General features: G+C 41.7%; 1 protein-coding gene across 1 annotated transcript in view; it reads left to right on the plus strand.

Moving 5' to 3' along the window:
* Positions 1–12,775, plus strand: part of PTPRG (protein tyrosine phosphatase receptor type G) — a 3,415,981-nt gene that overhangs the window by 1,645,554 nt on the left and 1,757,652 nt on the right. Inside the window, exon 3 of the mRNA XM_044077514.1 lies at positions 1,848–2,027. Coding sequence (XP_043933449.1) covers positions 1,848–2,027 — 180 coding nt within the window. The remainder of the gene's footprint in view (positions 1–1,847; positions 2,028–12,775) is intronic.

The raw sequence follows: 12,775 nt of genomic DNA on the forward strand, positions 1-12,775 counted from the left end.
TACTGGTATGAAGTATAGTTTGACTTTTAATAGTCTTTGAAAAGGCACCACTTATAGTGGGGGCTGCAGTCTTATTATTGAGAAACCTTGAATGCAGATGCATATCATTTACTACATTCTTTTCTTACGGGACTGTGTAATGAAGTTGATCTGAAGTCAGTAATGCATAAAATGTGACAGCAGCTAAACAGAAAGTGTGATTTTATTCCTTGCTGTTAGTGTAATGAAGTTTGAAATATTATCATTCCATGTATGTTTGCTTTGAAGTTAAGGCTTAGTCGGTTTGATTACTGAGTTCATTCATTTCACACTGTAAGGTTATTTTGTTTAGCTGCACGAGGTGTTTAAGTTACACTGTTTTGTCCTCAAAGACTGAATAGTTGTGACACGGGGGGGGGGGGGACAAAGCACATGACACTGTGGTTGCTTTGGTGGAATTTTGAATTCAAACACCTGCGGTAGAAAAATGCTTATTTATACAAATAGGACATAAGTAGTTGGTAATGCAGATGAGGCAGGGGAAAGGTATGTCGCATGGAAGACGTGTATGTAGAAAGTGAGACTCAGCACACAACAAACATATTAATGGTGCTCCTCTGACAGTATTAGTGCAGTGACATTATGTATCGAGGTGAGACAACAACCCTGCAGGAACCTTAATTAGATGCTTACATCACTAATGACCGCTAAGCAACATTCATTGTAGAATTGTTTGATCTAATTAATGACCAGAATATCATTGTGTTTACAGGCTACCTCAGTGTTTCTTGAAGTGACCTTCAGCTCATTACGCTTTCATTACATCAAAATCCAATTATCACTGGCTTTTTATGTCTTCTAGTATACTTTTTAACACGACAAAAGTAAACCTAGCTGTTTCACTGGCTAAAAGCTCTGCATTTACATCATTGATTAGTCATATTTTTCTGTTATAAACCTTCTAATCATTTTACAAATGTAATAATCTAGCCAGCAACTATTTTGGACAAAGTACAAAAATACTTAATCGTTGATATTGTACTGCTATGCACATGGAATGTGTGTTAAAATCAGAATTTCTGCATTTTTAATACCATGACGGGAAAGGACCACATTCCTAAGTCTAAGTATGACTAAAGTTCATGAAATTAGTATTGTTTCAGTCTTTGATGTTAGCCAGAAGTGCTCTTTGCAGCACCCAAATTGTGCCCAGTAGTGATTCATCCTGCAGTTTGTGCGTACATGTACAGTAGAGAGTCGATTATTCGAAACGGCAGTTATCTGAACCAGCCGTCTAAAGTTTTCAGGTAGGAAAATTCATAAAGTTTGAATATGCAAAACATTATACATATTCGCTTGAGCATGTTTTTTTGAGCTTGTAGCCAGCTAGTATGTGAAAAATTTTCTTTATTGTCCACTGGAATCGCTGAATGGTTGAAAAGCGTATTCCTACGTGCAGAAAATAAAAAGATTTCAGAATTTTTTATCCAGTTCGATTATATGTTTGATTATCCAAACAGTTTAATTATCTGAACTACCCTAGGTCCCATTTGGTCTGGATAACTGACTCTCTACTGTGTCATTAACATATCTAAGTATGATTGTAAAGTCTTTTTTATAAGACCCGTTGCTCCTACTGGAACTGTCTGGGTAACTTTATTCTACATTGCCCTCATTTCTGCCTGCAAATCCTGGTATTTTATGACTTTGTGTGTTTCTTCACAGTATATTATAAATAACGTCTCACAAGTAATGATTGTAAAAATGTCTGTGACTGTAACTGAATAATTTTTTATAAAATGTAAAGCTTTTTTCTCAAGTTTAAGATAATTGCTAAATTTTTTTTAATGTTTTATTTATTATTATAGGTGCCTATGGTCCGGATAGTTGGGCAGCATTAAATATCCATTGTAGAGGCAGTCAGCAGTCCCCTACAGATATTATTGATCAGAACGCACAGGTTAAAAGTGAATACCAGGAGATACAGCTAGATGGTTTTGATAATGAATCATCGAACAAGACGTGGATGAAAAATACTGGCAAGACGGGTAAGTCTACTTGTGTAAAGATGTGATATTGTGACATATTCAGTGAGTTGTTTTCTCTGGGTTACAGTTCTAGACATCTAGAGGATACCTATACCCTTTTAACCTCTTAAAAGAAAAAAGCCAAGCTTTGGCCTATTGGGTCTTGAATACCAAACTAAGTTATATATTTGTAGAGCAGGAAGAAATGGAGATGTGTATGCCATTAGAACAACAAAATGCCTACATTTCTGAGTAGGTCAACTTGTTGAAAAATAGGAATACATTTGTGGAGGAACATCAAGACCCTTGGAAGGACATTCCCTTCCACAGCAGGTATTAGGAGTAAGCATACACATTTCACCTTGGCTGCCAGCCCCCTCCCCTTATTCCCAACCTGCACTGCACAGGGGGGAAGAATCTAGCTGTTTTTCCATTGCACGTTTTCCTTTGTGATGATGTCATTTTAATTCATTGCTCACCCCATGGCTAGCAGGAAACATGCTCTTCCTTTGTAACTCTTCATTTTACACCTTAACGAGCCCCTCTGGCATTCACTTTGTATTTCCCACTTTATGTCAAAGAATAAGAAGAGATTGTGCTGTAACGTAGAAGTACTACTAGTAATATCTTTACTTTTCTCTTTGGGAGGGAAGGGAATGGAGCCCTGGAATCAGAACACTTGACTGTTAACCTTCCTGACCACAAGGGCAAAGATTACGTAATCTTGATGTTTGTAGACAATTCTGCTTCTCTGTGGGCAGACCAAAGGCGTTTACAAAGACCAAGTGCGATTTGTTTGCTTTGCTAATGAACAGTGGAACACAAAACATTTTAAATCAAGTTAACAACAGCTTTGCCATCAACTTCAGGCACGAAAGTGATGCAGTACCTTTCACTGGGGAAGTTAAGTCATATCCACCACTGTGGCTAATCTCACTGCTTTCTACCACTACTAACCACTATACGATCACAACTCATTCATCTTAAACGTAAAGGTAATTTATACTGATGTGATCCACGCCTCAGTCCCTACGTTCGCAAAACACTCCAAAATGAAGTACAGTTTGAGGAAAGTGGTACTCGTTACTTAGACATCTTGTGATGCATAATAAACTGAAGAATATTGGTACAAGTTATTTTTTTTCTTTTTATAGTGACTGCAGCCTTCTGACTTTAGTCTCTTTAGCATCCTGTTCTGTTTACAAGATCTGCGTGAAGACACATTTCAGAGTAAAGCCGAAAAGTTATTTGGGCTACTTACTGCAGGTTTGACACCCAGGTGTCAGTCTTAACACATTCTTTGTTATTTTTCACATTCCTTCCCCCATGATGATTTATTTGCAGAGTCTTAACTTTTTGCAAGCTTGTAGTCCACTTTAAATTCTGCTTTTGCCTTCCGTGAAACAGATTGTATGTGTCGCTTTTAAGATTTTCATATCAGTAAGGTATAAATATCTTTTCAGAGACATAGTAGGAAAGAACTGAGAGGTGTGTGCAGGAACTACCCAGTTTATATGGAAGGGGCCAAAAGACATTTGAGGAACATGCTGAAGTGATCAGTCACGTGATGGTATCACATGGTTGGAAGTGGGAAAATGATTGCTGTAGCTACTCTTAAAATATATTATAGTCCATGTAAGTTTGTCCTTTTAAGAAAATTGATGGCCAGATTCAATAAAGCCTACATGGTAGCAAACTGTTTTAGAGTCAGTAAGTGGCTCTCCATGGTGTTTAGAAGCACACAAACAAGGTAAACACCATGGTATGCAAACTGCAGCATAAGCAGCTGAATTGTATGCTAATCAACCAATCCAAGATGGAGGAGCTATTCAACAAGCTGTAAAGCAACCGTGTAGACTCAGTGCTGGTTTTCACTGCGAATTGTAAAACCTATTGGAATACAGCCACGGAAAGGAGTCTGCACAGAAACAGTGTTAGGGGCTGCTGTTGCTTTAATTCATGTGTATGTGCAACAGACTGAAGTCTGTGCTGCTACTGCCAGTGATAGACCAGGGCTAAGAAGAAGAGTTTTCAGACCCTGCTAACTTATCACAGTCTACATGACACGGAAATTGTAGAGAGCTACAGGGTGGATAGCAACACACTACAAGAACTCTGCAACCTCTGTCACCCTCAACTCAGACCCAGAGCAAACCAAGGGGAACCCATCCAACTGGAGAAAAAGGTATGTGTAGCACTTAGAATCTTAACTACAGGTACCTTTCAGAGAACAACAGGGGACATGCTGGGAGTGTCACAGGGACCAGCATCCAAGAACCTCCATCGGTTCTTGAATGTTATGCTCCAACATGCCACTGACCACATATGCTTTCCCTGTACTCCTGAGGATAGGCCCGTAAATCTGCAGGAGTTCTACTCTGTAGCACACTGCCCTGAAGTACTGGGTGCCATAGATTGCACGCACATAAAAAGTAAGGCATATGTCCAGGGGACACAACAGACTGTACATTAATTGAAAGGGCTTTCACTCTATTAACTACCAAGTCGTGTGTAATGCCAAGGGAATCATCTTGAACGTGTGTGCTTGCAACCCAGGCAGTTACCACAGCTCATATATCTGGCACACCTCCCAACTGTATCAGATGTACACTAGGGGGAGTATCCCACAGGGTCATTTATGGAAGGGGGACAGGTTATGCACACACACCTCCTGAAGAATGCCATAATGAGGCACATGCTTAAACCAGAAATGTCAGTGTGTGTGTTTGGGCTGCTGAAGTCGTAGTTCTGGTGCCTAGATACATCTGGGGGAGCCCTGCAGTACAGTCCGCATACATGTACTGAAATATTCACAGTATGTGCCTTACTGCACAACTTCATCCTGAGAAAACAGCTTCAGTAGGATCAACAAGGGAAAGGGCACACATCACACCACCAATGGCAAGGTCACCACAGCCACACACCGGTGAGGAGTCAGTGGGGGAACCAGCAAGCTGGTGTGGATGTAGGCAAATGTAGGCATGCTCAATATGCCCTTGCTTTGGCTAAGACAAAACATGTAGCACACTCACCACCTAATGGCCTAAAACCTTCCTAATCTGCACATACATATAGTAACATTGATGCTAGACAATGCTCACAGCCTTTACCTACCCATTTAATGGCTGTGTACTAATTGCATCAGACAGAGTCAGCCGTGAACTAAAATTATTGCAGCTGCTGGATTTATAAGGTAAGTTGCCAGGAGTTGCAGTGGCACATCCACACCCATGGTCAGATGCAAAGATGTAATTCTGCTACCTGAATGTGACTGATGTCTGTCTGATGAGCTCGGCATCCAGGACCACGACTCCATGGCCCGCCACATCTGGGTGTGAACAGCTCAACCACTGATGGAGCAGTGGAAGTAATTCCACTATGGGAGCGTGATCTGGCACAGCCACATTAGCAAACAGCAGATGTTGTGGTTGATCTACACCCTTGAGGACGCTGTCCCCCTCCCAGCGGATGTTCCATTACAGAGACTGGCTGTTCCAACATGTCATTCATCTGATCGATTGAATCGGCAGTCACACATGTCAGCCAGTGCCACATCTATAATCCTAAGCATTTCTCTGGAGGACCTATGGGAACGTGCCTGTGCCACCATGATGGCCCTAAACATATGTTGAGTGGCACTGGAAGAGACACCTGGGTCAGGTGGAGGATGGACAGCAGGACTCTTCTGAGCATGCCTAACAACCCTCTTGCATGACACCTCTCCTACACTTTGGCTACGGCCAGATTCAACAGGCACTGAAGCTGCAGTAACCACACTTTCCTGATCAATTGTCTCTCCCTCCAACTGTCCAGTATCTGAGGGCTCACTGGAATGGGTAGGTGTAAGCCATGTGTCCAATAGAATTTCAGAGAATGACTGTCCACCTCAGCTATTCAACCTCTGTACCTCCCCCCCCCCCCACCCGACTGTGCTTCTCTTTGGCTACCTTCACCACCATCAGAGTCTGTTGATACTCTGACATCAGGTGGTAGAAGTCCCACATTTCCAATGTCAGGATCACCTGTGATAAGCAACAACCACAGGAAAAATGAATACCTACACTACTATAGTCCTACATATGCTAACAAACTAACATTGGTGCTATTATGACAGACAATACGGGAATACACAGTCCTGACATCAACATCGCACACTAAAATGTTTCTTTGACTTGCTCATCAGTGCTGACATAAAAATATTTGGCTTACCATGTACAGATGATGGTCTGCTTCCTATGCTGGATGGTCCTTGAAGAAGTTAAGCATAAGTTAAGAAAAACATCACAATTAACAGTAACACAGGGGGTACAACTGTTTGCCCTTTATATATCCATTAAGTATACTTTCAAAAAGAACTTGGATGACGAACCCAAGCTAAGCCCCATGTATAATCAATCAGAATGTGTTAACTGCAGCATTATTCAGTCTCCCCAACTAATTTCTTGTTAAATAGAACTAATATTTTGCTGTCAATATTTTACTGTAAACAGTATTTAATAATTGAGATACAAAAGCCTATGTGGAAGCTTCTCTTGGGACATACTTGCTGTCCCTGAAACAGTAGCATGAGTGTCAAGGGCATGCTATTCTGCACTTTCCTGGGAGCTGTCTGGATCCCTGACAGTGGACAGGAATACTTAATTTGCTGTTAGTGGTGGCTCTGTAGCAGGCCCCTAGGTACCCATCGAATCACAGGCCACTGCACCTGCTCTTCTCCTTGCTGATGAGATCATGTCAGTGGCCCTATGGTGCAACTGATTATATATCCTGCTGTGGGCACCTACTACATTGCCATCTGCAACTATCTGCTGCCAAATTTGCAATCTGCCTGACATATCTCCATGTCCCCTCTCAAGCAGAAAGACACCATGTCGACTAAAAGCTTCCCCAATGACCTCATTCTCAGGGTCACTGAAGGGTGGTTTTCAGGGATTGAGATGCCTGGGTGCCATAGTCCTGGGTGTCCTAAAGACAACAGAAGGGTAATGCACATAAGTATCACATAACTGCAGAATAACTCTTCCCAGATAAAACAGAAAAGGTAGTAGTTCAGTTTGCGTCTAAATTACCTGATCAAAAGTTTAGGTTAGCAGATACGTAAACGTCGACCTGGTAATTTCGAAAAATTAAAACAGCGAATGGCAGATTTAACTTTGGGAATGAATTTCCTTGGCCGCAAAAAAAAAAAAAAAATTTATACCAAAATAAGCGTGTGGGGCTGATGTGGGGGGCTGTGACCCCCACACCCTCCTAACTTAATATACCAACTCCGAGATCGCTCTACAGTAGGGGAAAGGGGCAAAATCCACATAACGGCCAAGGGCATTCTTTCCCTGCATTAAATCGTGAGAGTTCAAATCCAGACCTATGTAAAAAAATTTTGTAGTGTCGTAGATAGCTCCTCTTCATTTCCTTTAATTTTTTGACCATAGTTTGCACAAAATGCAGCTTAGCACAAACAAGGAAAATGGAGAAAATGAATATCAGGTTTGGCTGTGCTTATTTGTTTGCACAAAGCTTAGCATGCAAACCTGGACTAGTGGCCCAACCAGGAAGCAGACAGAACACCTGCAGACAAGGAAGGCATCTGTAAAAGTGCAGAGGTGAAAACAATACAGTACATTGTTGTAATTTTTGATTTCATTCACTCAGCTGTGCTTAGCTGCATTGCACGGTGGTTAGCAAGATTCCTCAACACCTGCAGACAGGACTTAGGCACCCAATAATTGAAAACGGATACATTCAGCTAATTCTGTTGAGCACTGAGCAAACATGGTAAGTGGCAATGCTTGTCGGTTAACACAGAGAACTTAAGAATGAGTAGGAAATTATGGAAATGCCATGTAACTAGACCTCTGTTAGCAGGTGTAAGTGTAGGGCTGGAGTATAGATGGTCCTGAGCTCTAGTACAGGGTGTGCAACCTATTTTTACTGTTGTGACAGTGTAGTTTATAGCAATGAACTGAAAAAAAGAGAAGCACTATTTTAACATTTTTGTGGCAACAGGTGTAAGTGTAGGACTACCGTGCACATGATCCTAGGTTCTAATACAGGATATTCTATACATTTTTACTGTTGTTCCACTTCCCATTATTTTCACACTCACTTATAACAATTTAGGTAGTGGAGCTGATATGAATTATATGTATGAGGGATAAGACACCCTCATTGTGTTTTCAGATGTGTGACTGAGGGTATACTGTCTACTATATTTCTGTAATTATAATTCTGATATCTTGACTTGCATGGCCTTCACAATTACATAACACACATACACAACTGGACCTATATACAAGAACCTTGTCAGATCACATACATGAACACCTCAAACTGTCTCCTGTATTTAGGAATGATTCCTGACTATGTCAGAGCAGCACTTCTTCTGTAGCAAAGATGGAAAACCAACTCTGTGGAAGTAAATGTTTCATCCCTTATGCCTAGGTTTGAATTTCACACTATGAAAATTAATTTTGTCAGTGTATAAAGGCAAAAACAAATGTGTCAGGTCATGACAATGATGCCCCCAGTGCATGTCTGCAATCTTAATTCTCCTAACAGTTGCATCCCAATTTCCAATATATATTTCCAAGCTACATCAACAGGCAACCCTCAAACTAAGACCAAGTCTTAGATTAACCTTCCAGTTTCAAGTATTTATTTCATCCCTGCTTGGCACTGCTGCGCTCCACTTAACATCTCGCAAACACAGTTGGCATCATTGCTCGGGGTTGCACACTACCTGTAAACCCAATAACTGGATTTGGCGGGAAAGCATCAGTTGCCATAGCTGTAGTTTGGATATTAGACATGTCTGGTATTAGGAGGGGAAGCTGGCCAGTTTAGGGCACAGAGGTAGGGTGTCCAGGAGTCTATCTGGAGAATGCGCCATAGCCAAAGGCTTCTGCAGGGGAACCATCCTGACTCCCAGTACAAATCTGAGGTGTGGAATTGTTTGGCTCAGTCTGTATCTAGTGCTACTGGAATCCTACACATTAGATATCAGTATGGGCATCATTTTAATGACCTACACAGATGTAAAAGGGATTCCCTCAACCATTGGTTGAATGAATTTGAGACTGCTGACATTCCTCAGCTGTGTAAGTATAATCATAAGAGTGTAATTGTAATGGTTAGAAAGCTAAATAGGCGAGACTACTCTGCATAATTCTCTTCTGTTCTTTGCACAGCGAATGTGAGTTCAATAGACAGGCTCATAAGACTGTTGGAAGTAAGTGGTTTGTATGCAGTCCAAGAGAAGTGTTACTGTAGCTTTACAGGTTAAAGACAGTTTTTTGGGGCTTTTTATACAGTTGTAGCAAATTGTGTGTGCTTATTAATAAAAATAAATGTCAATTAAAGCAAATATGCATGTATTACTCTGTAGCACAAACCAGCTTTAGGAGTAAAATATTAGACTGTAGTCAGCGGTTGTGGGTTCAAATACCAAGAATCACAGCTATATAATTCTGCATTTTTTAAAATAATATTTACATTAAATTAACCTTTATACATGTGACACAAATGCCCTGCTGCTAACTGTAATCTGTATAATTGGAGCATGCATATTTGCAACATATGCACATTTCAAGGATTGCTATCAGCATTCTGTAGTTATAGTGTGTATTTGTTAGGACATAATTAAATGTCATACTTCAAATAACATAGTTGTGTGATTGTGTTAAAATTAGTACCATCATATGCCACATACAATGCAGTATCTCTTTTTTCTCTCACCCCAATGGTTATCTCTCTTTTTTCATTTTCTATTATGTGTCGTCAAAAAGTCTCCATGTCATCCATCTGTACCACATCACTGAATGCTCCACAACACAGTGAGGTAGGTCAGCCCTAGTGGATCAGCCTGCCCCTGCTCCACTGGCCACAGCACAGATTCCCAGCACTTCTGGGACCCAACTTGGCAGCACTGCCTCTGCTTCCCTTGCAGTACCTGTCCCCTCGGGTAGTACTGCCCTGGCAGCTATTGCTGTGGTACCCTCCGGGAGCAGTGGCAGAAGTGGAGATTTCATCACCTGCCAGGAAATGCCTGTGTTGGTTTGTAGGGTCATGGTGTATACGTACGCTGGATGGAGAGGCTGCTCTCTCTCATGGTCCGTAGGAGGAGAAGATGTGAAGCACTCCAGCCACCAGCAGAGTAAAGGGACAGTGATGACAGTCCAGTGGGTGAGGATTTGATTCTCACTGTCTTCAGATTTGATGGGCATAAGTCTGGGTTTTCTCCTGCCTCACCCCAGTCATGGTGTCCTACAAACTTGTGTCCCTAACCATCCTTGTCTCTTATCTTGTTTGTCTTGTTTGCATTTGCTTCCTCACCTACCCAACTTACCTGACCCAGACATACTTATGCCCCTTAACCAGCATTCCTCTCTTACTAAATAAAAAAAAAAAATGGGCACGTGTCCCACAAAAAAAAATATTGTCTCATACATAGCTCTCCATTTCTTGGGATCAATAGTTCAGAGTAATGGTGAGTGTGGAAGAGAGGTGAAGAAGAGAGCACAGGCAGGATGGAGTGGGTGGAGAAGCGTGTCAGGAGTGATTTGTGACAGACGAGTACCAGTAAGAGTGAAAGGGAAGGTCTACAAGAGGTTAGTGAGGCCAGCCATGTTATATGGGTTGGAGACGGTGGCAATGACAAAAAGGCAAGAGTTAGAGCTAGATGTGGCAGAGATAAAGATGTTAAGATTTGCACTGGGTGGGATGAGGGTGGACAGGATTAAGAATAAGTATATTAGAGGGTCAGCCCAGGTTGGAAGGTTTGGAGACTAAGCAAGAGAGGCAAGAGTAAGTTGGTTTGGACATGTGCTGAGGAGGGATGCTGAGTATATTTGGAAAAAGATGCTAAGGATGAAGCGAAGCTACCAAGTAACAGGAAAAGAGGAAGGCCTAAGATAAGGTTTATGGATGTGGTGAGAGAGGACATGCAGGTGGTTGGTGTGACAGAGCAAGATGCAGAGGACAGGAAGAAATGGAAACAGATGATCCACTGTGGCGACCCCCAACAGGAACAGCCGAAAGATGATGATGATGACATAGCTCTCGATTTCTTACACGTATCTTCTTGGCTATACAACTAGACTCACCCACAACACACACAAGTAGCAGAAAAAGCAATAGATCCCTTCACTTTGTGGTTTCTGTGTCTGAGCAGAGTTTGGCATCCTGCACCAATGCCAAGTGGTGGCGAGCGGCCCTAAAATGCTGAAGTTACCTCTGCGTAATAATAACACACAGCAACACATGTACTATAAAGAATTGATGTAATTGCATTATCACTGTTTATTTAAAAGTGCTAGATGCACCTGGATTTGAACCCTGTATCAACTGGGCTAAAAAAGAAATGTATTAGTGTATTTACACCTGCTGCCACAGAGTCCGCTAAGCAGCGGGTGTGTTTCCTACACACAGTACTAACTGTCAGACTTTTAACAATGTGGTTCACATTTGCACACTGCTGAACTATGTGTAAACATGGAAAATAATGGAATGCGTATTTCACATGCACAAATACTTTGCCAACCATCACACAAACTCGCTGCTGTGCTATGCAAAGTCAAATTTAACATGTATTAATGCTGTTTACTGTTCATTTTACTCTTTATGTCATGAAACAACATGTGTAAGCTGAACAAACTGAAAAATATGTCACATATTTACAATGCAGCAGTATGTTCTCTCCCCTATGCACTTGCAACCCTGGTGTCTCTAGTACTTTTCACAAATGTATCAACTACACTACATGAATTAACATCAAATGTGTGATATGCAATGCATGTCAACCTGGTAACATGCAGAGCTGGAGCTACATTCACAGTTGAACATGCCTACACATCCATCAACTAACCCTGGGAACTACTGACCCATAAGCCTAAGCAGCCTTATGTGCAAGGCTGTGTAAGGATTCATCACGGACCTTATTTACAGGGACATAGTTGACCTTCAGCACTCTTGCCCCGACCCATATTATTTTTGTCAAGGGTAGATCTTGCTTATTAAACCTTGATGTGCTTTTTTGATAATGTCCCCAAAGCCCTAGATGAGGGAAAACAGGACATACTTCCTATTTTGATTTAGCCAAGTCCTTTGACACAATTCCACATTCAGGTGTCATAGAGCAACTGCCCCAATATGGGGCTTAATCCATGCATTACTAGATGGGTGGTAACTGGCTCACCAGCAGAACACACACTGTCAAGGTTGGGGAGTAAACCACCACCAGTAGACCTGTTACCATTGGAGTATCACACGGATGTGTGCTGGGGCCTCTACTGTTTGGAAACTATTTCTCTGAAGTCCAAGCAAATGTACATGGCCTGTGGCTTACCAAGTTTGCAGAGGACTGTCAGCTGGGAGCAATCATATAGAGTCCCCAAATGATGTTAACATATTACAGAAAGGCCTGACACAGTCAAATGATTGGTGCCAAATTCATAGACCGAAACTTAATGCAAGAAAATGCCTCATTGTCCCCTTTGGCAAAAAAGTACCCCTGCTAATTGTTAGTCATATCACCCTTCTATGCTCAAACTCAGTAGTGCAAGACTTGAGAACACAGTTTGATAGCAATCACTGTGTCCATAGTGGTAAGACACGAATTCTACATTGCCCACCTCATAACTAAGGGTATCGTATCCAAGACCAAGGACGTCATAGCTCTGCTGTACTTGACCCTTATGAGACAACTAATTGAGTACAATGCTCCCTTCTCTATGTACCTCACCAGACACCTGCAGAAACTGGGGAGACCACAG

The sequence above is a fragment of the Protopterus annectens genome, chromosome 7.part0 (assembly GCF_019279795.1).
Source record: "Protopterus annectens isolate FY-2018-M chromosome 7.part0, PAN1.0, whole genome shotgun sequence".
Classification (NCBI taxonomy): Eukaryota; Metazoa; Chordata; order Ceratodontiformes; family Protopteridae; genus Protopterus; species Protopterus annectens.